This window comes from Stereum hirsutum (assembly GCF_000264905.1).
Source record: "Stereum hirsutum FP-91666 SS1 unplaced genomic scaffold STEHIscaffold_9, whole genome shotgun sequence".
Classification (NCBI taxonomy): Eukaryota; Fungi; Basidiomycota; class Agaricomycetes; order Russulales; family Stereaceae; genus Stereum; species Stereum hirsutum.
Window position 1 is genome coordinate 923,036 of NW_006763139.1, and position 27,126 is coordinate 950,161.

The 27,126-nt window shown below is 51.0% G+C and overlaps 10 protein-coding genes and 1 non-coding gene across 11 annotated transcripts; 5 read left to right on the forward strand and 6 right to left on the reverse strand.

The window, feature by feature from the left end:
• Window positions 1-1,388: 1,388 nt before the first annotated feature.
• On the forward strand, window positions 1,389-6,385 carry STEHIDRAFT_80833 (uncharacterized protein). Its single transcript, XM_007305217.1, has 5 exons — window positions 1,389-1,764; window positions 1,859-5,041; window positions 5,099-5,608; window positions 5,670-5,758; window positions 5,814-6,385. The coding sequence occupies exons 1-5, from the start codon at window positions 1,516-1,518 to the stop codon at window positions 5,926-5,928; spliced, it is 4,146 nt and encodes a 1,381-aa protein (XP_007305279.1). The 5' UTR covers window positions 1,389-1,515; the 3' UTR covers window positions 5,929-6,385.
• A 432-nt stretch (window positions 6,386-6,817) lies between these two features.
• Window positions 6,818-8,214, reverse strand: STEHIDRAFT_122362 (SH3-domain-containing protein). Its single transcript, XM_007305445.1, has 6 exons — window positions 8,073-8,214; window positions 7,830-8,013; window positions 7,564-7,761; window positions 7,196-7,447; window positions 7,037-7,104; window positions 6,818-6,969 (listed from the first exon to the last, which is right to left on the reverse strand). Exons 1-6 carry the CDS (start codon window positions 8,129-8,131, stop codon window positions 6,906-6,908), a joined length of 825 nt encoding a protein of 274 aa, XP_007305507.1. The 5' UTR covers window positions 8,132-8,214; the 3' UTR covers window positions 6,818-6,905.
• A 180-nt stretch (window positions 8,215-8,394) lies between these two features.
• On the reverse strand, window positions 8,395-9,702 carry STEHIDRAFT_122364 (uncharacterized protein). Its single transcript, XM_007305446.1, has 6 exons — window positions 9,390-9,702; window positions 9,138-9,327; window positions 8,928-9,059; window positions 8,773-8,855; window positions 8,688-8,712; window positions 8,395-8,627 (listed from the first exon to the last, which is right to left on the reverse strand). The coding sequence occupies exons 1-6, from the start codon at window positions 9,690-9,692 to the stop codon at window positions 8,569-8,571; spliced, it is 792 nt and encodes a 263-aa protein (XP_007305508.1). The 5' UTR covers window positions 9,693-9,702; the 3' UTR covers window positions 8,395-8,568.
• A 1,587-nt stretch (window positions 9,703-11,289) lies between these two features.
• Window positions 11,290-13,316, forward strand: STEHIDRAFT_98994 (uncharacterized protein). Its single transcript, XM_007305447.1, has 13 exons — window positions 11,290-11,406; window positions 11,469-11,521; window positions 11,586-11,604; window positions 11,666-11,733; window positions 11,802-11,817; window positions 11,879-11,941; window positions 11,998-12,083; window positions 12,149-12,183; window positions 12,234-12,328; window positions 12,381-12,457; window positions 12,521-12,660; window positions 12,718-12,999; window positions 13,070-13,316. Exons 1-13 carry the CDS (start codon window positions 11,307-11,309, stop codon window positions 13,149-13,151), a joined length of 1,116 nt encoding a protein of 371 aa, XP_007305509.1. The 5' UTR covers window positions 11,290-11,306; the 3' UTR covers window positions 13,152-13,316.
• A 248-nt stretch (window positions 13,317-13,564) lies between these two features.
• Window positions 13,565-15,638, reverse strand: STEHIDRAFT_59868 (amidase signature enzyme; the record flags this gene model as incomplete). Its single annotated transcript, XM_007305176.1, has 8 exons — window positions 13,565-13,791; window positions 13,964-14,103; window positions 14,178-14,311; window positions 14,365-14,726; window positions 14,785-15,030; window positions 15,089-15,208; window positions 15,270-15,459; window positions 15,534-15,638. Coding segments are annotated over 8 exons (1,524 nt in total), but the record flags the coding sequence as incomplete, so codon positions are not given.
• A 25-nt stretch (window positions 15,639-15,663) lies between these two features.
• Window positions 15,664-16,201, reverse strand: STEHIDRAFT_122367 (uncharacterized protein; the record flags this gene model as incomplete). The annotated part of the gene is made up of 2 exons (XM_007305448.1): window positions 16,151-16,201; window positions 15,664-16,055 (listed from the first exon to the last, which is right to left on the reverse strand). A coding segment is annotated over exon 2 (170 nt), but the record flags the coding sequence as incomplete, so codon positions are not given.
• Window positions 16,202-16,554: 353 nt separating this feature from the next.
• STEHIDRAFT_59321 (mitochondrial carrier) lies at window positions 16,555-17,884 on the forward strand (the record flags this gene model as incomplete). The annotated part of the gene is made up of 8 exons (XM_007305142.1): window positions 16,555-16,606; window positions 16,670-16,727; window positions 16,777-16,869; window positions 16,925-17,153; window positions 17,216-17,375; window positions 17,435-17,547; window positions 17,606-17,674; window positions 17,741-17,884. 8 exons carry the CDS (start codon window positions 16,555-16,557, stop codon window positions 17,882-17,884), a joined length of 918 nt encoding a protein of 305 aa, XP_007305204.1.
• A 151-nt stretch (window positions 17,885-18,035) lies between these two features.
• Window positions 18,036-19,525, reverse strand: STEHIDRAFT_158089 (mitochondrial acyl-CoA dehydrogenase; the record flags this gene model as incomplete). The annotated part of the gene is made up of 7 exons (XM_007305449.1): window positions 18,036-18,110; window positions 18,175-18,524; window positions 18,605-18,812; window positions 18,868-19,023; window positions 19,085-19,291; window positions 19,349-19,449; window positions 19,510-19,525. 7 exons carry the CDS (start codon window positions 19,523-19,525, stop codon window positions 18,036-18,038), a joined length of 1,113 nt encoding a protein of 370 aa, XP_007305511.1.
• A 505-nt stretch (window positions 19,526-20,030) lies between these two features.
• STEHIDRAFT_122369 (uncharacterized protein) lies at window positions 20,031-20,670 on the forward strand. Its single transcript, XM_007305450.1, has 3 exons — window positions 20,031-20,161; window positions 20,238-20,458; window positions 20,522-20,670. The coding sequence occupies exons 1-3, from the start codon at window positions 20,080-20,082 to the stop codon at window positions 20,543-20,545; spliced, it is 327 nt and encodes a 108-aa protein (XP_007305512.1). The 5' UTR covers window positions 20,031-20,079; the 3' UTR covers window positions 20,546-20,670.
• Window positions 20,671-21,181: 511 nt separating this feature from the next.
• On the forward strand, window positions 21,182-21,261 carry STEHIDRAFT_t170. The gene has a single exon. It is a non-coding gene; the product is annotated as a tRNA-Arg (tRNA).
• Window positions 21,262-21,451: 190 nt separating this feature from the next.
• On the reverse strand, window positions 21,452-27,001 carry STEHIDRAFT_122370 (beta and beta-prime subunits of DNA dependent RNA-polymerase). Its single transcript, XM_007305451.1, has 21 exons — window positions 26,931-27,001; window positions 26,740-26,872; window positions 26,517-26,666; window positions 26,041-26,406; window positions 25,770-25,985; window positions 25,227-25,712; window positions 25,147-25,167; window positions 25,004-25,094; window positions 24,373-24,948; window positions 24,039-24,323; window positions 23,548-23,975; window positions 23,239-23,485; window positions 23,078-23,185; window positions 22,770-23,017; window positions 22,623-22,709; window positions 22,500-22,568; window positions 22,331-22,441; window positions 22,150-22,273; window positions 21,921-22,093; window positions 21,680-21,867; window positions 21,452-21,625 (listed from the first exon to the last, which is right to left on the reverse strand). The coding sequence occupies exons 1-21, from the start codon at window positions 26,966-26,968 to the stop codon at window positions 21,556-21,558; spliced, it is 4,215 nt and encodes a 1,404-aa protein (XP_007305513.1). The 5' UTR covers window positions 26,969-27,001; the 3' UTR covers window positions 21,452-21,555.
• Window positions 27,002-27,126: the final 125 nt, after the last annotated feature.

Below are 27,126 nucleotides of genomic sequence, written 5' to 3' on the forward strand. Positions count from 1 at the left end.
TCAAGGCACTCACGCCACACACAGCCGCAACCAAAGACGGCGCAAGAAAAGGGCTGCCGAACGTGAAGACCCCGATTCGTACCCACCGCTCCCTATTGGGACCGCTAATGCAATACCGCTCGGCCCACCCATTCCATCTCACATATCTGCCAATGGGACACCCACACGACACTCGCAGAACAGCCATCTACAACAGGAGCAGTCACCGACTACGACGGCAGATGTGGGAGTGACGATGATGAATTTATCGAATAAGAACAAGAGGAGGGGCTTCAAGAGGTCTATGGCGAGTGTATTGCCGTCGAAGATCATTTTCGAGGATGAGCAACCAGATGGCGTTGGGTCTTCATCTACACCTCAAGTCGACATGGAGGTTCACGCGTCTGGAACTCCCAATGCAGCCCTTCCGACCTCAAGACTTACGGCCTCTTTCGGTCGCCACGGCTCGAACGCGAACCCAAGCTTGCCGAGACTGGTGCCGCCGAGCGAGAAGCAGGAGATGGGCGTATTGCCAGGGAGGATGTTTGTGACGAGTGTAGATGTCGAAGAGGGGATGTGGCCGAAGAAGGGCGGGAAGAAGCGAAACGGGAAGGAAAAACAGACCGCGAACGGGTACAATTATGGAGAGCGAGAGAACGTCGGAGATTATGAGGGTGGGACTGGTGACGGAAAAAAGAGAAAGCGGAAGGAGAAGAATGGGTGGGATATCAGTGGGTACGGTGAGGACGAGGAGGACGTGGTGCTGCCGTATGACGATGAGAGCGCAGAGGCTTTGATGATGAGTGGTAATGTCGACGAGAGGGAGAGTAAAGGTGACCTCGTATTTTGGGCGAAGGCCGAGAATGATTGGGATACATTACCCGTTTCTACGCGTGCCGAGAGGAGGAGCCTGCCTACAGGGACAGTTGTGGCGTGGAAGGTACGTCTCAGTGCATCGTTTACGATCGATATATCTCGACGACCATTAACTCATCGGTATCCTCCTTTTAGGCATTGGGTCTTGATCCTACGACATTCTGTCCAGGGCTCATTGTTCACTTAGCTCGGATCAAGGAGAACACCGTTGAGAAAGTGCTTGTTCAGCTGATCCACAAGCCGACGATGGGACATGGGTTGTTGATATCTCAGGAGGAAGATGTTGAAGAAGAGTATAGTTGGGACGGGCTTGAGCTCGAGGGCGTGGAGTGGAGAGTTATTGATTTAGCAGGGCGGTAGCTTTTTGATTATGATCAGACCATCTCGTCGTTGTGTATAATGAGTGTGGCCCAAACACGCGAGACGCTTAGGAGGATGACCAGCAACGGAGCAAGCCGGAGGAGGAGCCCGGGTGTGCCGTTGGGGCGCGTAAGAATTTCGCGGGCTCGGTCAGTTTGATATTCGCGAGTCAAGCTCTGCCACCGCGCTCTCCTCGTCGTCGTCGTCGTCCACGCTCTGCGCCTTCGCGCCTTACGACCCTCTCCATCATCTGTATAGCAGTAGAGCAAGTTCTGCTCCTGACCGTCTCTCTTTCTTAGGATGTTGCCGCTTCCCCAGGTAGCGTCGCACATCCTTCAGCATACATCTCGTGCCGCCGCTGCGGCCCAGAATCAGGCCACCCATGCCTTCAAGAATGCTCTCGGTCTTCAGTCTTCGGGTACTCAGTCCGCTTCCACTTCGCTAGGAACCTGGAATGGTGCTGGCTCTTCGAGTTGGGGCAGCGGTCATGCAGGTGCGGGAGGTGGCGCGAAGTATCATACCGGCAGTCGTTTCTACTCTGGTTACACCGTGAGTCTTCCACCTTCGTCCTTGGCTCCTTCGTGGATCGCATGCTCAGAACGACATCCCTCACGCGTCCGTTTCCTTTCGTTCGTTCGATTAGGGTCCTGGCCGCGCGATCACGCAGGCCAACACATCTACAGCACCTGACTCGGGCTCAAATCAGCCAGACGACGAAGACGTCTCTCTGAAGCCAGTCGTCGTCTCAGGCTCCTCCCGGAGATATCGCAATCGCAGTCAAAGCTTTTCGCCCGGTTCTAGGGAGGGAGTAGAGCGGGGCAAGGAACTCGGGGTCTTCAAGGCAGTCCAACAACACGTTCGGTCCAGACACGCTTTTGCAGAGCCCTCTCGTCCAGAGGTCATTCCGGAGAGTCCGCCAACCGAACGGGTTCGCCGCAACTCCACATCTTCCACGGCTTCATTACCATCGTCAGGTGAACCTCTTCACGACATCCCTCCCTCCGCGCCTGTTCCTCAGCCTTCTCTCAATGCTGCCGACGTAGATCCTGCCACCCCTCAGACCGTCCTCAGTCCTGATGCCCCAAAGTCCAAGGAAAACTCGCCAACTCCCCATCGCTCTAGCTCACCCAATGCGCACAATGCTCATCTCGCTCTTGACCGTCTTCGCGATGTGAGGACGAGGTCGACGGTTCGCGATTGGAATCAGGTTATGGGAGACCTCGTCGCAGTCAGAACGCCAGGCGAACCCGTCACGGAAATCCTTCAGGCATACAACGACATGGTTGGGCGGAACATCGTCCCCAATATGGATACCTACGCTCTGCTCATCGACGTTCTCTGTGAGCGCGACTTCGAGACTCAAAAGATCATATCGACCTTGCAGACCCGTATCCATCGCCGCACGCTCAAGGGTATGGCCGATTCGCCGGATGCCTTCACCGACGAGAAACGGATTCAGGCTTTGCGGGCGGAGAACAACTTTGCGTCTGCGATGTCCTTGTTCCAGGCTGCGAACACACTCTCCACTGCACGGTTCACCTCTCGCATCTTCCTGAACCTCTTACGCTCTGCTGCGGCCCACGGAACCATCGAGCCCGCCATTCGCATTTTTGCTCAGGCCGAGAAGAACTCAGACAATAAGCTCTCTCAACTATATTACCTGTACCTCATCTCCACCTACTCGACCAGCGGAGATATCGAGGGTGCCAAAGTCGTATTCGATGAATACTTGCGTGCCGCTCGCGACAACAGGATATTCTGGACTTCCGACAAAGGTTTCGACGCGCACGTCGGCACCATCCGCATCTGGAACCACATGATCGATGCCTACTTCCAAGTCAATGACCCGGCCAGCGCGCTCTCGCTCTTAGAGAAGATGCTCGACAGCAAGGCTGGCCCGGATTTCACTCCCGCCGAAGTACCGAACCCGAACCTCGCCACTTTCAATTGCATCATCAGAGGCTTCATCCGCAACGGCGACGTCGCTACGGCCTTGATCTGGTTCGAACGATTGATGCAAGAGGATCATCGGCCAGCGGACCATAACGAGCCTACCAGCAAGCCTCCTGCGCCCGACGCCCACATGTGGCACAATATAGTCGAAGCTCTCGCGGCCCATGGTATGGTCGAGGACCTCAACCGAATTCTGAAAGACGAAACGTCGTCCTGGACGCAGGCTGGTGGATATGACATCGTGGAGCTTCGCACCTTCGCTAGTGTACAAGCCATTGCGTACCACGCTAATGTGAAGTACCTGACTGAGAAGAAGGGTGCCCTTTCACTCGACAAGGCGAACGAAATAATGGAATTCACGCTGAACCACATCCTTGGATCAGACTCGAGGAAGTGGACGCCTCGCTTGAGGGAAATGGGCGGAGCAGACGCTTTGGAGCCTCTCGCCGCCGTTGCGATCGAGTATGGGAATGTCGACGTCGCTATCCGGGTCGTAGAAGGCCTTCTGGCTGTCGTAGACCATCGACTTCCGGTTCACGTCGATGGCACCATGGTCAGGGCGGATATTTCCGTCAGTCCTCTGACAGATCGTATCCTTATTGACGCCTTAGGATCTCCTCGCGACCTTTCCCTCCGTGACTGTCTTCGACTTGCGACTGCCTGGCACAACCGCGGGTTACACATCAGCCAGAATTTAGCCAAGGCCCTCTCGCGCTCGTACACTTCCGCGAAGGAGTCAAACGAGGCCGCGCAACTACAGGTACAAGACTGGGAACTTCTCGCTATGGCTGTCACCCGAGACGAAGCTGCCGCTGGTACTGCCGCCGCTGCGCTCGCCCGCTCTCTCCTGTCAGATATGGCCGAGCGAGGATTCGATCTGAAGGAGTTGTCGAAATCGAACGTCGAGAGCCTCCTCGCGGTTGTGGCCAGCGTGGAGACCGAGCAACCCGTCCGCGAGCTCCTAACTTCTCTGGGGCCCGCGTACTCCTCTCTCCTGGAGACGTTGGATGAGATGCTTACCCCACAAAAGCCCGAGACCAGGGTTCCACAACCTGCTCAGAACCTCACAATCGATGCTTTCCACAGTAGGTGGGTAGACGAGCATTCCCAAGGTCAACGCTCCTCCGTGTCCCCTCATCAATGTTTCGCGCGAGTTGTCGAAGGCAAGGCAAAGGGCCTTTACCCCACTCCTGAGGTCCTTGCTCATCTCATCGAAGCGCTTGGACGTGCGAAGGCTCCTCGGGAGGTATATGTGCTTTACGATGACGCCCAGACAGCACTCTCGCTTCTGGAGAACAATAAGGAGGAACAGGTCAAGGGTTGGTTTACGGTCGAAAACGCTATGATCATCGCCCACGGACATCTTGGCGACGGCCCTCGTGCGGATCTTCACCGTATGCGGTTGCTGGAGAATGGGGCTTCGCCCACGGCCGACGCGTACGGTGCTATGATTCAGGCTGTCCGGGAGACCACTGACGACACTGCCCGCGCCGTCGCCTACTTCGAAGAGTCACAGATGCGCGGAGTAACCCCGAACCTCTTCCTCTACAACACCGTCATCTCGAAACTCGCAAAGGCTCGCAAGGCCGACTATGCCATCGAACTGTTCCAGAAGATGAGGGCGCACATGATCAGGCCTTCCTCGGTAACCTACGGCGCTCTGATCGCTGCGTGCTGCAGAGTCGGCGACGTCCAGTCGGCGGAGACGCTTTTCGATGAGATGATCCAGCAGCCGAATTTCAAGCCTCGTATCCCGCCGTACAATACCATGATGCAATTCTTCGTTCAGACCAAGCCGAACAGGGCTCAGTTCCTGCACTACTACGAAGAGATGAAGCGAGCCAGGATTCAGCCATCTGCGCATACATATAAGGTATGTCTTCGCTCTACGCGTTGGTTTCGTGCACTGCTGAGCTTTTCTTTATCACAGCTGCTCATCGACGCATACGGTACCATCGAGCCACCGGATTTCAATGCCATGAGCATGGCTTTCAATCAGCTTGTCAAGAAGGGCTTGCAAGTCACTGGTGCTCACTGGGCTTCTCTTATCAATGCCTATGGGTGTGTCGGTAAGGACCTCGACAAGGCTCTTGAGGTCTTCGAGTCCATCGCAAATCACTCGACCACCCGGACTGCTCCCACTCAACTCCCCGACGCCGTCGCGTACGAAGCTATCATCAATGTCCTCGTCACTCATCGTCGCACGGACCTCATTCCCGTGTACCTCGACCGTCTTTCCAAGAGTGGCATCCACATGACGGCCTATATCGTCAACATCCTCATCAAAGGCCACGCGTCTGCGGGAGACATCGTACGGGCACGAGAAGCTTTCGAGAGTCTCGCTGACCCGCCTACGGGTGTCGCGGCCGCGAACAATCATGCTCCCCATGACGCCTCACCACCTCACTACGTAAACCCTCAAGATCCTGTATATCGCGAGGTGAGCACGTTTTTACACGGTCGAGGATATATATGAGACTAACATTATCCATTATCATCAGCCTTCCACATGGGAAGCAATGGTGCGAGCAGAGTTGGGATGCGGGAATCGGGATCAGGCAGTTGCCCTGCTGGACAGGCTATCTATGAGGTACGCAGTTCATCCACAATGACTTCCAATGCGTCCTTCCTAACAATTTACACAGAGGTTATCCCGAATCAATATACAAGCGTATCAGTGGTATCATGCTCGATGATACTGTTTCTCCATGGCCGTCAACGGACTCTGGTTATAACTCCTCCCCTATACACAGTCCATAAAAGCATAGGTTCAATTTGCGCCGTCTCCTCGCTTTCCATCGCATGGTTTTCGTTGTCTGTTCCTGTAATTATACTTCTCTTATCTTACGCCGTCCTTGTCTGCCATCCGATCATCCGTCTCGTCCCTCATTGGTTTTATGAACCAGCTCTTGCAGTCATCATGTATCAGATCATCCATTACCGACCGTTTACGCACGCATGCACACCTTTCTGCTACTTCTACATTATAGCTTGCTCCTTCCCAATTGCTCTGACTCTTCACGCATATGCTTACATACCTACAGTCTACGACAGATCGACCATTAAAATGTACACGAGCAGAGCGACCTATTTTTCATCGGCATTGTACCATGTTTGAGCTCGCCATACTTACTTCGGACGTCCTTTGTTTCTGTGTTGCTCAAAGACCTTGCGCAATTGCATTTGAAGAGCTCGAGATTCATGAGCTCATATTTTCGAACAAAAAAACTACCAAATTTCACATCGAAGCATGAATCCGCAGAAAACTCAAGTCCAGCCGTTTCGGCCTTGATCAAGGTCTCTTCGCCGGACCCTACGAACGACGCTCTTGTCACCTCCACGCCCGGTTGTGAGGACGTCACCCTGTGAAGCCATTACCCCTCCTACAAGAGAGAGTCTCCAAAGCGCTTGCTTTTGCGCAGAAATGATAGACGGTGTCCTGTTGGCTGAAACGGCGATAGTGTGGTTTGGAGAGGCTAATGACCACGAAGGGGCCAAGTACGATGACATCGAGCATATACATGCGCTTGGTATCCGCTCTGACGGTCATTGATGGTTGAAGTGTAGGTGTGGCTCTGGACCATTCTTCATCGTCGACGTTGTTCACCACTGTAACGTCGGGCTTTCAGCTTGAGGAAGACTGCTGTCAACCTCTGTCAACTTGCGTCGAGCGCTTTATTCCATAAATCACGATTCTATTGTAGACCATCAAGTGACGGAGGCAATAGTGACCATTGCTATAGGAGCTTGACATATGCGGCCGGAAACAGTCCACTCTTTCCGTCGGCCACACCGGTCCACCTAAAACGAGGATAAGCAGGGGTAATTCAGCATTGCGAAAAGTTCTGATGAATGATACAGGACGGACCAATCTGCGGAAGACCTCTCGGTGACCAAGATACGCTGTCCCGCTCTGATTTCCAGATCTGTCGATTCCTGTAGAACAGTACAGACAGTCATATTCATGAGTAAAATCGCCGTAATACATGCAGCAGGATACATAGGATGAAGATATAGATACACATACCGCACTGCTGTAGTCATACAATGCTTCTGCCCACTCACCCGCAGTCTCCTCCTCAGGCTCAGGCTCCGGCTCTGGCGCAGGAGCAGGAGATACATGGCGGACGGGAGGAGGAGCAAAGCCACCACGTTTGGGACCGAAAGCGGCTGGGATGGGAGGTGCTACTGAGGGTGGTGTGGCGGATTTGTTGGCTGTAGAATTGCGGAGGGAGGTGAACATGTTCTTGGCGGACGAAGTGTCGACATCTCCGAATCTCTGCATTGCCGAGCGTCACCCATGGAGCAGTTAAGAGGGCAGGAGAAAGACGTGGAGGGTTGATGGATACAGATGCGGTTAAAGGGAAAAGGGGCTAAATGAGAGTACTGGCGTACCTTCGTATGAGCGAGATTTCGTGTAGCCGAGCTCGCAGAAGCAGAATCATCCTCCGTGCTGGAGCTATTCCTCGCATGAAACGCTGGTGGTGTAGGTTTTGTCGACGATGACGACGGAGGTGCTTGTTCTCGTCCAGAGAAAGCAAGCGAAGCTGCGGCAACCCGACCTGCTGCGTTCTGTACTGAAGTGTTCGATGCCTTATAATCCGCACACATAACCCTCTTTAATTATGCGATACATGACAAGGAAGTATTACGGAACGCACCACGCCCGAGTATGGGCTACTTTTCGGTACATTCTTCAGTCCAGTCGATACGAGGTTCGCGGTCAGGGCAGGATTGTTCGCAAGTGCTTTGTGCACGGCTGCTCCTGCTGCTGCACCATGGGATTGCCCTCCAGGGCTATCCGAGGAGAGAGATCCGAGGATGTCTGGACGAGAGGTGAAGTATCTGAAGAGCTGGTGAGATCATAGACTGATGACTTCGATGACCAGAATGTGCGGCGCAACTCATCCAAAAGTGAGAAGAAAGCATCTTTCTCGTGTGTTGGGAGGTTGGAGAAGACCATTGACTGAACAGCAGTCCTCACACGTGAGAATTGATGAGTAGGGATAGAGAACCGAGAATGTTTAGAGGAATCGAGGTGGCCGTTTGGGCTAAAGGAATACAGTGCTACACTTATGCATCGCCACGACCATCGCTCGCCACTTCCGCTCGGAGCCGTGTGGCGTCAGGTCAGGTACAACACTCCCCTTTTGCTGCGTCAAACCTTCGAAACTTGGTGGGTCAGACAGAAAGTGTCAAACAGATCTCAATATAATTGTGGCAGTTGCAGCGATACCATGGGCTAAGGTATAAGCATACTCCATGCTTGCTACGCGTACATGCACAATGAATAAATATGCTTAAAGTAGATGCAATCAATCCGAGTGTAGTCTCAGTAGAGCCCTTCAACAACCCTTCACGCTGGAACAGACATCTTTCGCATAGAGATGCCACGTCAAATCATATTCCAAAGTAAGCATGGCCTCTATCGTTGAGAGCCCCGGCGCTGTCCAGTAAGTCTAGAAACGGGAGTGTGTCAGTGGGTACGATCGTATTTGAAACGCGTGTAACTGCCTCACTGTAGGCTGATGTACCATCGTCGCGCTATAGGTAGAACAGAGACTTAGGAATCAATCAAACGAGAGCAAAAGAAGCGTAACGTACGAAGAACCCAAACCAGGAGTACTTCTCAATCCAATCGAGGCTATCGAGATACGCGATGGACTGGCTCAAAAAGTCCAGCACCACTAGGCCGAGCAGGCACAACATTGAGACAGCATGAGCAAGGTGTCAGTCTTGTACCGTGATAGGATGCGCACCAGAGCTGTCCGAGTTCGTGCTCGCAAATTCCGTGATCCAGACGTTGTAGTCCGCAAATTGACCGTGTGCCGACCAGATATAATCGTAGAATGAACCCAAACCGTCACCATACCAGTGCAAAGCAATTGCGTCTGCTCAGCATCAAGGGACGTATAAAATGTGGTCAGTCTTGCCATGAACGAAGTGGTAACCAAAACATGTTTACTCGCCTATGTGACAGTCTGAACAGGCAGCTAAGAAGTCGGATAACCAAGGAAGACCGGTGTCTGCGTTTGTTACTGCAGGTGCGACGAGCTTGATGCCACTGTCATGGAGAGGGTCAATGTACTGCTTCCACAGAGCGGCCGCGTCCGAGGCGGTGATGTTGGATTGAGTCGCAAAGTCTGGTTCGTTGAATCCCTAAACAAATTTCAACGTCATCAGTACTTTTCCTCGTAATGAAGAAAGAAAACATAACTTACCAGAGCAACAGTCGCGGCTTGAGAGATAACCTCGCTGCCAAAGCTTTCGACGCCACCCTCACCCCATTGCATGGGATAGTAAGCGATACCCGGGATCATAAGATATGAAGGCGCCGTGGTACCCCAGTCATATATCCAACTAATGTTGGTTCCACTCTGGACGGCAGTGCTTATATCTCCAGTGTTTTGCGAGTCGGCGAAAGCAAGACCACGCTTGGGATTGACGGCTGTCGCAACTAGGGTCATTCCCAGGACGAGCAGGAGATAAAGCGGCCCAATATTGATAAATGATGTGCGGGTCATGTTGAATCAAGGAAGGAGCAAAGACGAAGGGATTGAAGGGGAAAGTGTCTGAGCTGAAAGAGTTAAAGGAGGGTGCAAAATGCTCAGGCAAGGCCCTTAGAACATAGAAATAGTATGAGCGTCTCGATCAGCGGCCAGGTCCACCATGAGATGCATACAGACAGAAACGCGCAACGTTACATGCTGCAAGCGAGCTCAGAAGGTATGATAGCATGCGCCGAGAGCCATGCGGTGCGTGTCCTGATTTCGGAGTCGCTGAAGGTCGCTGATCCCAGGTGAAAACGCTTTGATACGATGAGGACCAGAGGGTCGCGGAGGAAACTGAACGCATCAGAGAATTAGTCACCCCATCATTTAGTAGAAGGACGTCTGCATGCTGGACAGAGCCATCATCTCCCGTGTAAGTCGGGAAAAGTCAAACTTGGCGAAAGAATGAACTTGCGTGATTCAGACTGCCACACGGTCGGACCTGGTCAAAATTGAATCTCCGACACATCCAACAGAGGTCCAACGAACAAAAAACCGGCTCCTCCACCAAGTACTCGCATTACTCATGGCGGCCGACTTGTGTGCTCTCCATTGCATCTCCGACAGTTCCCAGCCCCTTTACATGAAAGAGTTCGGCACCGCAGGTCTACAGCCGATTTTTCGTGAAACAACCGTGGACACCTCACTGCCAGGCCACGAAGTCGCCGTCGGGACTTCCCCATGCTATACTAGGTTACTACGTGTGCACTCTGTGTTACAGGCCTACTACAATCAATCTGCGTACGGGCTTTGGAGGCCTCTTTTTTCTGTGGATACGTTGCATCTGGACTCATCGCCTGGCTTACTTACAACCGTGAAGTAAACTTGAACATGCACATCCCTACTTGGTTCTCGGTACCTCGTGCATGCTCACTTTGATTCTGGTATCCACCGGACCATCGATGGGTCACACCGTGGATACTTCACGGGCTCGATGCGGGGACAGTTTTTGTCATTACTATCTGCAGACTCCATGATATTGAAGCACAATCTTCATCCGTTGTAAAGTTACTGGTTCAAAGGTCTATGTACTGGGCTATTAACAAATTTCCTGCGACATGCTGTCTCCGAGCCATTTTCTGAGGCCTGTAAGTGAGGGTGGGTAGGTGATCTTATACCACTAACAAGATAAGCTCGCACTGACGGAGACTGGCCACGGTCGAGTACTACTCCCGCCGCTTTTCTACGGCGTGCAGTTAACTCCATTCCTGTGACCAGCTCAATACGATCACCGGAACATCGTTCCACAAGTTTCACTCTGATGCGGTCCATGTGGATACGGAAATGCAGGGACATGCCGGCTTTCCTGTGAGATCGGCAGTCAACTTCGTCCTCCTCCCCCTCGTAATTCAGCCTCTCTAATCATGCCAAGAAATTTCAGGTGCATCACAGCGCAAGAGAGACAGTGGCTCAGAATTTTTGATTCTGATTGATCTGCATGCTTTGGTCATCCGTCGTCAAAGTGCCTGGCCCATAGAGTCGACGACCGAGGCTTCCGTACTAGATTTGGACAACCAATACTCTATAAAAGCTGCTTCACAAGATTTCGTACTGCAGCAAGCTTCAGAGCCCCAGCCTTTCTCCGTCATGTACTCCTCAGGTCTTATTGCCACTGCTATTGCTCTTGCTTCAAGTCAATCCGCATTCGCATGGTTCCGTGTTGCTTGCACGACTCCTCTAGTTTCGGGTATGTCTCCTAATGATCATGTATGTTTCTGCCAAACTAATGCGGTCACTCTCAATCCTTAGAGCGTGTTGACCCTGTCATTTCTCCCGGCGTCATTCCTTCCAACCACGTTCATGTTTGTTGTTTCCTACAGGAATCAGGACTTCTATGCTCATGCTCACATGCTACTTATTTCACAGACTATCCACGGTGGTCAAAGTATGGTCATTTGAATTGGAAGTTTCAAACCCGAATTCACATAGGATCACATTCGTTGCAGACTTTGCGGCTAACGCCACCTTCGACACACTCCGAGCTTCCTCATGTACATCATGCCTTGTCACTCAGGTACAGTTGTTTTCTGACATCCTTTCACCATCTGAACATACTGATCTCACGCTCTTGACTTCACGCAGGATGATACTAATTATTGTACGCATCTTGACGAAATGGGTTATAGCTCGGAACCCTACTGATCAGTCTGTACTCTAAGGGTTCCCCAAGCTCTACTTCCGTGATCCCACTACACAGCAGTACGAGGAAGTTAGCAATGGTGGTCTGTGTCTTTCCTTACTGTCCGCCTGAAGGCTCTATTCTGATAGAAATATCCAGGTCTCCTTGTCTATTATCAGAACCGTGGAGACCTCGACGTTTCTAACGGTGGTCCCGGTCTCAAAGCCTTCCCTGCCGGTTTCAAGGTAAGCATTGATCATTGCATCGGATGCTCTTCTCAAACATTCTCTTTCCCTCTTTCCCTCTTTAGATGATATCCGGAAACCCTGCACGTCGTGGTACTCAGTATGTAATGAAGTTTGCAGCCTCGTCTTGGGACTAATTGGGTTATCAAGATATTCGACGAGTGACCCATCCCAAGCTGCGTTGGCGGAACGCGCTCAGTTCTTCTCATGCTTGAGATACACTGATGGCGTTGATGGCTACGATGGTGAGTTGGCTGCTTACTCGTGTTCTCTCAGATATTCTGACCAAGAATCCAGGGTACGGATTCCCAACGACGAATTGTGAGGCCGGATTGAACGCGCGAATTCACTTCCCTGCTTGTTGGGACGGTGTGGTGAGTCTTTGTCTCATTTCGATCGCAGCTAACCACTGGCTGATATGATTCATGGCCATACAGAACTTGGACTCTTCAGACCATACGTCACACACGGCGTTCCTCTCTGAGCTTGACAATGGAGCTTGCCCAGATACCCACCCCGTTGGTCTCATGAAGCTTCTATACGAGGTTACTTGGGACATCAATGCTTTTGCCGACCGGTGCGGTTCAATGCATCTTAAACTGCATATTTTTACCCTGACCATGTTTCATTGCAGTTGGGATACCACGAATTCCTCAGCCTGGCCTTTCGTCTACGCCACCGGCGATCCTACGGGTCTGTCCTGGCACGGAGACTTCCAGAACGGTTGGGACGTTACCGCCCTTCAGAACGCCATTGACGACTGCAACAACCCCAACGACGAGACCTGGGATGGTGTCACTGAGGCGTGTTCGTATTTGACAGTCCAGCAATCTTCAGTCGCTTCGACATGTAAGGCCCAGGTCGTGGTTGACGAGACTGTCGGTGGCGACGGCATTATTCTGGACAGACTACCTGGGTGAGCCTTGTTTTTTTTTTATGATCACGGTGAGTGAGAAAAAGGCTCACCAACCGCTGTGCCAATATAGTTGTAACCCCCTTCAATATGGCCCCGAAGATGCGACCTACTATTCCGACTCGAATTGCCCCACAAGCGGATTTACTTTCTAATCAGATACCATATTCCACACAGGTTCACCATCTTTTCTTAGCCGTTTAAACTTTACTTCTGGGTTTTTGGACGTTGGCACTGTCTTTACATACATGCCGCATATTTATTCCTTGATATACACCAATCGTGAACCATTGATACTCTCTCCACGAGTGTCATTCCCCCAAGCTGCTGCACGACCACACACAAGAACAAATGCTTATAGCCTCAGTCTATAACGGCTGCCTTTAGCAGTTAGTCGGTGCAGTATCTCTGGCCGGCAATATAAAGGCTCTGCATTCACCAATTCTAGACTAAATATGACAATGACTGAACGGGAGATTCATACGAGAGCAGTAAAGCTCTCCATGGAAACACAAAACAGACACGTAGATCATACACGTCGCAATTAGCCGCGCTCGTCGTCAGACCCTCATATCATAACATCAATCAATTGCGTCTTCGGGACCGCGATCTCAAACGCCCTTTTCCCCAACCTCACATGCGTCGCCTGCTCGTACGCGTACGCATACTTTATCAACTCAAATTCGCTCCATGCCGTGCCCATGAATGTGAGTCCAAACGGCATTCCGGGTGCTTCATCGATGACAGGCTCGGCCGGCCCTGGAATAACGTCGTCGGGTGTGAAACCGAGTGGAACTGAGAGAACAGGGGTCAACTGGCATGCGCAAGAAACCGAAGGTTCGGACGTACCAGTGACGAGAGGATACCCTGCTATAGCGGCTGGACGAGTGACATGACCTTGTGCAGCAAAATGTCGTGTCAGAACTCCAAGGCAATAAATCGGCCATAGATCGTCAATATTGTATACCCATCGTCGGCAGAATAAGAGCATCCACACGATACTTCTTCAAAGTGGCATCAATACCATCCCTACCACCCATGTTGTGATTGCGCTCGATGGCTTGATAGTATGTCTCGTTTTTTATCGAGGTCTCAGCCTCGATATGCCTGTGTAAACAGGATGGTGAGCTTTACGTTTGGGCTTTGACGACTCTTAGGCGAGAAAGTCGAAGTCGACGCACCCATCCTGAGTAGCGCAGTAAGGTGGTATCAACTCGAGATCGGCGTGGTCAATATTAAACCGTATAATATCTGAAATATTTTTTACGCCTGTCGGGACGTCCAGGAGTTTAGAAATATATGCCTCTATCTCTTCCTGTACATCAACAGAAGTTAGTGCTATGATAGTTGACCGTATCCGGATCTCACCTTGAAATCGATTGCAGCAACCAAATGCTGCCCCTCAGTGGATTTCTTGATATCGAACTCGTTCGTGAAGTCAGCTTCTACAATCTCCGCACCCAAACCTCGCATAATGTCCATCGAGTGGTTCAATGCCTCGTGAACGTAGTCCATTCTCTCCGTCATCAAATTTCGCACTACACCCAGCCGAACGCCCGCAAGACCAAATGGTTGCAGCGCATCCAGATAATTGGGCAATGGGGATGGCTGAGCTAGGGTAAAGTTATCTAGAATGTCACGTCCTGCAATGGTAGTAAGGAGAACAGCCGCATCCGCGACGGACCGAGCCATGGGCCCAACGGTGTCTTGATGGCGCATAATTGGGATGACTACGAATTAAATCAGTACTTTTCAGCTACCCACACGACAAATTGTAAACTGGCTAACCTCCAGCTCTGGATGTCAAACCAACCGTAGGCTTGATTCCTACGATATTACTTCTCGATGAAGGACCAACAATCGACCCGTCCGTCTCCGTACCCAGAGCCGCAGCAGCCAAACCAATAGCTGTTCCCGTTCCACTACCGGTACTCGAGCCACCAGCGTCGCCTAGAGGGTAGTAAGGTGACGTAGCCTGGCCGCCACGACCTGACCAACCCGAAGGGATAATGAACGCCCGATTGTGTGCCCATTCTAGAAGGAGTTTGACAATATCAGGTATGTAAATGAGAGAAGAATGGGGCCGATGTACCTGACATGCTAGCCTTTCCGATGAATATGACACCCGCCTCACGAAGATTCGCAGCCACAGTCGCATCCCTGGGAGGTACAGATCCAAGGAGTGCATATGATCCCGCTGTCGTATTCATGCCTCGAGAACAGCATAATGTTAGTGTAGATAGAATATATGATATATGTTTATAGCGAATCACCATCGCTAATTTTAGTGGCGATGTTGTCCTTCAGGAGGATGGGGATTCCATGCAGAGGTCCACGAGCGCCTTTCTTCCGTCTCTCTTTGTCCAAAGCAGCCGCTTGCTTCAGAGCACTCGGGCTCGTCTCGATAACGGCATGCAAATTCGCGCCTCGATGATTGACCTCCTCTATGCGAGCAAAATACGCCTATATATCCAAGTACATAATGTTCGATACAGTGACTCGATGCGTGCCAAGCGACGAGTAATACTCGCCTGAACAAGATCGACGCTGGTGAAGTACCCCTTTGACAGACCATCCTGAAGCTCCAACATAGAGGCTTCGTATAGGTCCGGCAATGGCGGTGCTTCCCGAAAACATCCTCGAGGCCCGAATAGCAAATTATAGGGGTAACCTAGAGTGCTGAAGAAGATCAAGACGAAGGCCGCCCAAAGAACGAGAATATTCTTTACAACGGCAGAACATCAAATCTCATCGGCAGCGACTCAAAATGCATATGAGCGCACCTTTCTGTAGGGCACAGAAGTGTGTATGACAAGACAATAGTAGCCAAAGACGCAAGAGGCTTCAGTTAGTGCGCATGATGATACACATAATGAAAGACATCAACTCAGACACTCGGTACCTTTCATGCCAAGCTCTGAACTTCCTGAATGGTTTTCCCTCGACGAAGCCAACTACGGGATGCGAGGCCTTCTCGACTGAAAAGCTATAAGTCAGGGGGAGGGTGGAATGGCCCATGGCTGAGTTGGTGACTGGAGTCCGAAGCGGCGCTACTCAGACTGGATCGGTACAAAAAGATGTGACAAATGTGTTAAAGAAACCACCTATCCAGAGGTCATACTGGAGGCATGGAGTGCAGAGTGAACCTACTTACAAGAACCTGCCGGTACTTACTCTGGGAAATGCCCACCAGGATCACGGTGATCGACTACGTCGTCGTTGAATGACAGGACGGAATGGATCGAATGATCGACTGACGATTGGTTGACGCCTTGCGTCCCGGGAATCTCCGCTTCAACTTTGCCTCAACGGTCAACTTCCTCGCACTCTCAGTCCTACACACTTCTGACTTCAAAAGCCTCCTCTAGCCTGTGCGGTATTGCCTCTGGTAACTGTGTCGCCAGTTTAACTTGAACTGTCACCGCTGCCATCCGCATAGTAGGCACTTGGGCGCTCATACGACCCCGAGCTCTGCCTGATTGATGAGCAATGTGGGACATCATCTTCTCTCTGGTTGGTGCGATTTCGGGTTCATTTGCAGACCACATATGCTTATGTATGATTCTAGGCGGTTTGTCCGGTCTTGCCACAACAATCGCACTCCAGCCATGTTTGTCACTTCTTCACGAGTGCCACATTTCCTACATTAGTTCTCACTCATCTGTCGCGCTAGTTGACCTCTTGAAGACACGGATACAGCAGAGAGAACCGGGAGACATTGTCAGAGCGAGGTAACATAATCTTTCTCCAAGTCGCGTATCGGGCTAATTTTCCGCATAGGAATACAAGGAGCATTATCGGTACGGCCAAGGATATCCTCGCCACAAAAGGCGTTCGTGGACTCTGGCGAGGCACAAACGCTGGTCTCATCCGGTAGCATATAGTCTAATCCTCACTCTTCCGTCACGCTCACGAGGTGCCACACCAGTAATGTCCCCGGCATAGCTCTCTACATGACATCCCTCAACCACATCCGGTCACTCCTCGCCACTTCACCCTATTTCTCCGTCATCCGCACACCGTCTAGCTACACTTCAACACACGCATCAGTTCTTCCTTCACTAACTGTTACAGGCAACCTCTTAGCGGGCGCGACGACGAGGGTCGCCATCGGTTTCTTGTTGAATCCAGTCTCGGTGCTCAAGACGCGTTATGAGGTTTGCTTCTTCCCTCTGGATGACTGGTGCAATTGGTTTTCCTAAATTGTGCATGCTGGTAGAGCAATATGTACTCCTATGCCTCCCTTTCCTCCGCTTTCCTCTCCATGGTCCGTTCCGGACCCTCCGAACTCCTCCGAGGCTTTGTAGCTTCCTCACTACGGGACGCACCCTACGCTGGCATCTTCGTCGTATCATATGAAGCAATCAAGCAGAATGCCAGTACGTCTATTACTGCCTAATCAAGGATTCATAGTGACTGATTTCAACGATGGGTACAGCTGTTTTGCTACCGCCGAACTCGACGATGAGTTCTGCACTACTGCATAGCCTGTCAGCCGCATCGGCTGGGACAGTAGCGACGTTGACTACGCATCCGTTCGACGTGATCAAGGTCCGGCCTCTCTTGCTTGTCTAGTCCATGTACTGTATACTTACACTAGAAATCGTAGACAAAAGTACAAGTACGCACGGAGGACAGATATCACGGTCTCGCGCGGACTGTGAAAACGATATTTCAAGTCTGCACCTTTCGTTAAGTTGACGAGTGCATCCATCGAACTTACCCTCGTCTCTTGATAATATAGCAACGAGGCCTACTCGGCTTCTTCGACGGTGCCTCCCTCCGCCTTTCTCGCAAAGTTCTCTCCTCGGCAATTGGATGGGCAGTCTACGAGTCTGTGCTCCTCTTCATGAAGAGACAGCCAGAACTCAAATCTGAACGGACATAATACTACCACTATACTTGAGTGTGGTCTGACTGTGGTGATGATTTAGTATGATATTGTGACATAGATATACAGTGCTCCTCTCTTAATTGCAAAGATTATACAATGGCATGCGGAGCAGGCGGTCGTGCTAAAGGGGATGTCCGTTTGTCCGTCATGAGTATTCCTTCTGGATGAACTTAGCGATGGTCTGCAGCTGGATATTCGAAGTTCCCTCGTAGATTGCGCCCTGTGTCGTACGAAACGCCGTCAGCATAGCCAACTAGCACTCGACAGCAAGGCAGTTGACTTACGATCTTCGAATCCCTCCAGTACTTCTCTATCCCGGTCTCCCTCGTGAAACCCACGCCTCCAGCCCATTCAATTGCCGACCCCGACACCTGCTGTGCCACAACACTACTCCAATATTTCGCCATCGCTGCTTCTTTAGTAAAGGTTTTGCCCTCTTCCTTCCGCCTCGCCGCATTGTAGGTCAAGAGCCGAGCGGTCTCTAGCTGCACGGCAGCTTCGGCAATCTGGAAGGACATGCCCTGGAAGGTTCCAACGGGTTGTCCGAACTGCTTGCGTTCGTAGGTGTACGGGACAGATTTGTCGAAAGCACCTTGAGCAAGACCAAGCATTTGTGCAGCGATACCAATACGGCCTGCAATTTCAAAAAGACAAAGAAGAAGGAAATTATGAGAGAAGAACATAGTACAACCAGGGGGAGAACATCAAGCGAACCTTCATTGAGAATTTCTATAGCAATCTTGTAGCCCTTGCCCTCGCCGCCGATAATATTCTCAGCAGGAACCTTGAGGTCATCGAAGTTGAGAGTGCATGTCGAACTAGCACGAATGCCGAGCTTCTGCTCTTTCTTCGCGATCTCGATACCCATGTCCTTTGTGGCAACGAAGCAAGTTATGCCCTTATAGCCAGCACTTGGATTGATCTGTGACGTGTGAGTCAAGACAAAATTCAACCATGCAACGGAAGCGGAGACGTACATTGGCGAAAATGAGAAAGATCTCGGCTTCATGAGAGTTCGTGATCCACATCTTGGAACCATTGATGATCCAATTGTCGCCGTCTTTCTTCGCGCGAGTTTGAAGCGCAAATGCGTCGGAGCCTGACGCAGGCTCAGACAAGCAGAAACTTCCCAGCTGAACAGAGTACGCCCGAGTAAGCATGAGTTAAAGACGTGAAGATACAACGTGGATGGACCTTAGACTCTGCCAGCTGAGGTAACCACTTGTCCTGTTGCTCCTTCGTGCCATATTTGCGGAAGATGGTGTTGACGAGAGTATTGTGCACGTCGCACATGACGGACACTGAGGGATCAATCTTGGCGAGTTCCTCTATGGCGATGATGGCGGAAGTAAATGATGACTCGGCGCCTCCGTGGTCGGCACTTGTCTCGATACCCATGAGCTGTTCGAGAAGGTGTGAGAAGTCTAAGAGAGGAGTAGATGAACTGTTATTTCTTACGCCTTGCTCAAACAGACCGGTGATTATTGAAGGGTCCATTTGCTCGTTCTCGTCCATCTCACGGACCTTCGGCGCTACGACGTCCTGTGAGAACCGTCGCACTACATGTCAACTGTATTAGAGTAATTCCAAGGACGCGGAGTATTGCACAGGAGACACACCGGCTTCACGTAGCATTTCCTCTTCCTCAGTAAAAGTGTGCAGTGAGTTCAAGGTTCCTTCCTGACGAGCAAGACTGGTTGAGAACGTCCTGCAACATGATCCGAGAGTGTTCGGAATGAGTGCTTTCGATCCACGAAACAGTTATCCAGCCAGTGTACGGACCTTGTTACGTTTCTCATAACCTTGTATGAGCAGGAAGGCTTGAGAGCGCGTGTCGCTGAGCGTAACATCATTCTATCAACGAGTGGGTGAAGAGAGAGATGAGGATGAGGTGGTTTCAAGTTGAAGGCGATTTAGGTAAATGAGTACCGCGCCGATCATCCCCCGCAAGAGGATCGTGGGGAACCGCGGGCATGTGATTCCCGTTTACCGGTGACGCTTTAGCCAATCATCAGCGACTTGAAGCTTCGACAAGCCGACAGCAGCCGAAGGCTTTAGAATTCAACAAAGCCAAACAATTTGTCCCGGTCTATCACCCGAGATGTGATGACATCGGGATCCATACTGTCTCTGTCTTCATCTTTTCAATATATCGGCCCTATAACCGTAGATTCATACCTCATCTCGAGATGCAGCCCACAATTCGAGCTCTCGCCCAAGCGTCACATATGCACAAACCTATGATCAATTTCTTGGGCAAGAGGCAATGGAGTACGTTCCTTACTTGTTTATTGTTTGCCAGTACTCAGCGATGCTGCCTTTTTCTTCTTGCTACTATGCTTTGCAGAGCCAGAATCGCCGCATCCTCATCCTGCCGCGCCGCCAGAGCTGCAGAGGGCGTTCCCTGACTTCCTCAAGAAGTTCGAGAGCTCTGCGTCTGGTTCCTCGTCTCCAGCTTCATCGCCATCGAGTGGGAGGCCGGTATACGGAGAGTTCTGGGAGGCTCCGAGCTGGGTCTGGAATCCCAGGGTTAGGGTATTAGAGGAGGCTGAGATGGACGCTATCACGGTGAGTGCAATGCTTTCTGCCATCCGGGAGTTATGGCTGAAGTCTCGTCTTCGCGCACTTCAGAGTGGAGGAGCTTCAGGATTCTAGAAGTCTTTTTTGATTTTGTATCAGAATTTTCCGCACTTGATCGTGAACCGTCCATCGGTCGCCTGTCCCGAACTCTTCCGAACTACTAGCACCAACTTGCGTCCGCTGGTGGCCCTCACTTTATCATACGGCCCGTCCCTCACTCATGTTCATGACATCTAGTCCATGAACCGGTGACATCTGATATCAGCACTCGCTGGCGGCCAGCAGTGTCTCACGAATTATTCAAAGCTGGGGAGTGAGACAACATGATATACCGCGTCATGCTCTTCTCTACTAGACCTCTGCTGCTCCAGGCCATTTCACTGTGCTTTCGTGCTTCCGGAACCCCGTCCACATAAACATCCCCTTAATATGCAATATCATCTCGGTGCGTAAGACTTCTCATAGTTGTTCTTGGAATTACCCTAGAAGATTAAATTGGTGTCATGGAGGCTCGTAGTAGGCTACGATGCACGGCTTTGGTCAACGTCAAGATAGAAATCCTGAGAAACAAACATTACTATCTAATAAGGGTATCAGACAGCATCTTTCGGCGGGGATCAGTGGGGGACATCCTGCAGGATCCAGATTTGAGGAAGGCCCAGCTGAAGATTCAGACCATGGTCTGTTCTTACTGTGAGGGACTACATGTATGGCCGCCTGGCGAAATGGCATCGCGTCTGACTACGATTTGCGTTATCAGGAGATTGCAGGTTCGACCCCTGCGGTGGTCATTACAAGGAGAAGTTCCAGCGAAGCTGTTTTTTTTGTGCATGGCCCGAAGTACTGGGCTGATTCGTAGCAGAGATAGGTGACGGCGATATAATTCACATCATGCGTTGTCGTCTCATTACTGTAAGCCTAAATAGCGAGACAAGATGCTTAGAGAGTATGTCTTGTGAGATAACTATGGGTACAACAAACAAGGAACAACACGCAACGTGTACTCAAAGACTAGCATGATAGCAGAGGTGGTACATACAATAAAGTTAGATGGGCAGCGGCGGACACAAAAGGCGACAAAACACCTAGAGCGCATCCTCAAACAGTAACTTCCTCGGTTTACTGATTCTAGGGGCTGGTGAATACAATGCAGGCCTATATGAAGCTGTCAGCAGAAATTTCTACAGGCAACGAAAGACAAAATCTTACATCGACGTGCCACAATTTGCGGCAGGGTTGCCCATGATGATACTTTCCGACACACCTGCCACGCTGTCCGTCTTGCCCCATGCGGATGCGTCGAACAAATGATCAGTCGTCTTCTCGAAGGATGCCAACATCAAGACGCTGTCCTTCATCTTTGCGACACCGAAGCGAGTGATACCCAGAACCTCGCCCTAGATCTATGCTTAGCACCCATATCTCGTACTCATACACGGACAATGCATACCTTATAGGTCATTACATCGCCGAGCAACATGACATGTCGGGGATCGATGCTCATTCCGTGCGAGCCCATGGTGTACTGAATCTCGTTGATGATGGTCAACCGTGCGGCTTCGATACCCAGAACCTGGGCGGTTTCGATAACGTGGTTGGACGAAGTTTGTTCGCCGACGATACCTGTAGATAACATGAAGCGAGGTCCTGGCTATCGATAGACTACCGCAATTGCGTACCTTCGGTTGTCATAACCTTTTGAAGACCGTATCCTTCGACAAGCAATTCTCGGTCGCCCTTCTTACCTCGGCCGTCATCCTTGTCTTTGACGTTAATGACAGCACGAGCGATAGTCGGGACACCCTGATACCGAACTGTCAGATGGGTAAGGACCGACGGGTAAGGAAGACTGTCACATACTTTCACCACAACGTCCGGCAGCAGTCTCTTGAGTTCACGCAGTCGATAATATTTGTCCTGACCGTCGATGTAAAGTCGTAGACGATTCTTCTTGGGGATGATGGTGATTTGCTGGGAGATAAGAGAGTTAGTTTGACGTTGACAATTGGGCTAACTGTGAAGAATGTACCTCCTGTTTGACTTTGAGCTTCTTCGCTTTGACGATTCCCCATTTGATGTCGTCGAGAGTCAATTCGAGCTGAACGAGATGACTTCAGCGAAGGCGAGTGGCACGGTTGACAGTACTACTCACCTGAAGTTTCTGCACACTCTCCATATCAACCATAATACCAATGTAAGTGTACTCTGGAGCCCAAGCTTCTTCTAGTACAGCGGCGATCTAACGTGTCCCAAACATGTCAGCTTCAAATCACTAGTTGACGACATAGAGAACACTCACATCTCCCAGGTGGGTCTTTTCCAGCCGCCCTTTAACGATACGAGCCGATGGCTCCGAATCTGCAGTGACGAGTTTGCAACTAATGATTGGCGTGCTGATGACCTTCGCTGCATTTATAATCTCCTTGATACGAGGTACACCCAGCGTGACGTTCATGGAGGCAACACCGGCGAAATGGAAAGTCTTCAAGGTCATCTGCGTTCCTGGCTCACCAATGGACTGGGCACCCACGGCGCCGACAGTAGAACCTGGAAGACCATGTGCACGTTAGTATATGTTGTAGGCGCTATGCAAAGACAAGGACTTACCAGGCTCGATCTTTGCGCGGACGTATTTCGTCCAACAGATGTTCAAGAACGAAAGGAGCTGGTCTTCTGTGACTTTCGCCTTGTTGTCGACTATGGCCTTTTCCGCCGCTAGATGGCGCTGAATGAGGGCAACAACTCGAATTATACAGAGAAAAACTTACCAGTAGCTCCCATAGACAGATCTGTCTCCTCATCCCACTCTGCCTCTCGATAGAGCGCATCGAACATGCCACGACTTTGTCGTGCATCGGCCAACCGAGTTGCCACATTCTCGAGAACGAAGCTACGAATAGTCGCAATGTAGGCTGCACTGCACTCAACAGTGAACCTCTGCTTGGCCAACTCGCGGTCGGTAATCTCCAATACTTCGTACGGGAGCAGACCACGCAAAGACCGGCCCGCTATGGACTTATATGACCAGCCATGTCAGACGCAAAGCAATTGCAACAAGTGTAGTAAATGAGACTCACGGCGGCATGACTCCAGGCTCTGACGAACTCGATAGGTTGCGCATCTCCTTCTAGACAGGCAGGATCCAGACCATCGTCACCATATCTGAACTGTACAACCCCACCCGTCGCATTCCTCACCGACAAATCATACTGTGTCGTCAGATCCTCCAACGCCTTCATCAGCCTCCGTTGCATGTAACCTGTCTCAGCGGTCTTGACCGCTGTGTCGACAAGACCTTCTCGGCCGGAGATGGCGTGGAAAAGGAACTCGGTGGGACTGAGACCAGAGTAGAAACTATTGCGGACGAAACCCTTTGATGGCGGTTCGCGGGATTTCTTGGGGAAGTGCGGAAGAGAACGGTCTTGGAAGCCATCGGGGACACGGTGACCTGCAATAATTTGTTGCCCAACACAGGCGACCATCTGGGATACATTGATGACGGAACCTAGAGTGAGATCATAAACCATGGTACACTTTCAGGGGAGGGATTGTGCATGAGTGGGCGCACCTTTTGAACCACAGGTAGCCATGATAAGGGGTGCGTTATGCCTGCTGAGTTCCTCCATGCATATCTGACCGACTTCCTCTCGAACCTTTGAAAGCACACCGGAGATCATGGCTTCCAACGTCTGCTCCTGATCACAACCTGGCTTGTTCTCCAGTTTACCCTTCTTGGCAAGCGTAATCATGTCCAGACATTTGGCATACGCCTTCTCGACCAGATCATCCTTCTTCTCCGAAAGGATAGGACCGGGTATGACATCGTTGATGCCAAGTGAGAAACCAAAGTTGGCTGAGTTCGAAATCAGTGCACGAACACAGAATGAATGAGCTAGGCGTACCGAGCCACCTCGCGCAAAGCTTCGCCAACCTGTTCATAGCAGCTGCGGCCTCGTGTGGCCCGTAATCTCTCATGATGATTCCAAACACCATCTTCTTCTTACCTCCTCCCACAGTCGCCTTGTCCATGACTCCACACATGATCTCACTGTTCACAATAACCAACCACCCATCATTTGGGCTCAAATCCGGCGCCGGGTCCTTAATCCTTGGATATGCTTTTGAATCCGGCTTCTGCTGGTTATTACACTTCGTCTCCACATTCACCAGCACATTCGACTTCTTGTTTGGATGCATGAGGACGTTGAAGACCTGCTTACCCGTCCATAGGCGTACAGGTTTCCAGATCGTCGGTGGTGGGATATCGATTTGTAGGTCTGCATCCGCAAAGTAGGAGCAAATCTGCGTGAATTGGCGACGGTCAAAGAATTGGTCGCGGCGGGAGAGAAGGTACGAGGCGGTGATGAAGTCTTGGATGGCGGCGATGACGGGCTCTCCGTTTCGTGGCGTGACCATGTTGTGTTTGACGTTCATGAGTTCAAGGGCTTCGGTGCGGGCTTCCTCGGTTTGAGGGACGTCTGATAAAGAATGTAATCAGTCCTGTGGAGCTTATAGATGAAAGTGGCCACATACGAAGGTTCATTTCGTCACCGTCGAAGTCGGCGTTGTAAGGATTACAGACACACTCGTTGAGACGGAAAGATCGCCATGGCCTAACTTTGACCTATGTAAGAGGTCAGTCTCTTCACGGCACAAAGGGCGATATGGAAACCTACTCGATGACACATGATAGAAAGCTAGACAAGACGTACGTCAGTCTTGACGCATTTGGACGATACCTGACCTAAAATCTCACCTTGTGCAAACTCGGCTGTCGATTGAACAGCACTATATCCCCATCAATAATATGCCTCTCTACTATATCTCCCGTCCTCAACCCATCGGCAATCCCTTCCCTGTTCCCAAACTTCAGATACTTCTTGAACCCACTACTACCCGCCGTCACATAATTCGCCCCAGGATGCACATCGCACCCATTCCTCACCGCCTTCCTCAGCCTATCAATGTTGAAACCGGTAACCCTCTCGGGATACGTCAATATTTTCGCCACACGCTCTGGAACGGCGACCTCGTCGATGCGCAGATTCGGGTCAGGGGATATAACGGTACGGCCAGAGAAGTCGACACGCTTTCCGGAGAGGTTGCCTCGGAAACGACCCTGCTTGCCTTTGAGACGTTGGCAGAAACCGCGAATGGGTTTTTGGCCCATCTGAGAGGGAACGCCAGGCATTTCGGAGTTGATGTACATGCCTACGGAGAGTTGGAGGAATTCCCATTGTTCCTGTGTGGCCCAAAATCAGCGATGTTGAAACAGACTGGATAAAATGCAACGACGAACCATCAATTGTGCGGTGGGAGCACCTTTGGCGAGACCTTGTCGGATGAGTGCATTAGTAAAGACGATCTCGGTGAGTTTGACGGTCAAATCGTCTTCATTCGAAGCTCCGTCCTGCTGCACGGATGGTCGGATACAGACTGGAGGTACTGAGATATACTGCCAGATGAACTCTTCTGGTCTGTTATACTCTGGCCGCAGCCCAAGCAATTCGCAGTCCTAACATTGGTCTCAGTGTCAGCTAGAGCTCCAGGAGGGGATCTGCGCCACTCGCCTCTGCTGAAATTCTCTTGAACAGATCCAACACCTTCAACGCGTTCAAATCCTCCATGACCGCTTTATTGATATACTGCCCGAGCTCCTTCTGCGCCTCCACCGCCGGTGCAAAACTCCTCTTGAACTTCTCCATCTCCTCAGCCGTTTTCTTCGCGCGGAACTTGTCATGTACGATCTTCAAGGCACCCGCCTTCTTGACGGCTCCATTTGTGGCGGAACAATATGGGCAGTAAACTGTTTTACGGGCAGCGCCATTGACGGCTTTGAAGATGGCTTGTCGTTGGACATTTTCGAGGTTGGGACGGCGGAAACGTTTAATGAAAACGCGACGGTCAGGTTCTTCGAGTAGAACGCGAGCACAGGTCTGTGGTGAGGTGGCGGTTTAGATAGAGATGTGGATATGTTGATCAAATAAGAATAAATGCGAGGAGATGTGGGTGAGAGTTCGACGCTGTGTAGTACAAGAGTACGCACTTTACATATACACTGCAATATACCAATCGTATGCTTGAAGTACCCGATGTGGAAAACGGGCACGACCAGCTTGATATACGCATAGTGGCCCACACAGTCCACACTATTCAGTCCACAGGTCTCGCAAAATGCGTTCTTCTCGGACGTACCCTGTCAATCCAGATTGACCATCGAAAGGACGGTGAGTACTCATCTCACATATGAGAGAATGAGTCGGACGCACCAGCCGTCTGTCGAGGACACCATCTTTTACGGGTACTCGGTCTGTGGCAGTGTACAGATCCCGATGTGTTACTTGGAATTCTGAGATTTTGACCACATCCTGAGAGTTAAGTGTACTGAACTGAAGCCGTTTTCTATACCAATTTACTTGATTATCGACTACGGGCTGGTTAAGGGAGCAGGAATTCTTACATGACCTTCGGCGCTTTATGCGAGACCGTCTCCTTCATCTTTGCCACCCGCACCACTAAATGAAAAGAAAAGGAGAGAGGAGAGGAAGTTGAGGGAGGAGTCAAGTCGCAAGCAGATGTTGGGCCACCTTCATTGAAAGAACTGGAATTTGATATTGACGCCACGTGAGATCTTGAAACCGGTGGGACGGCGAGAC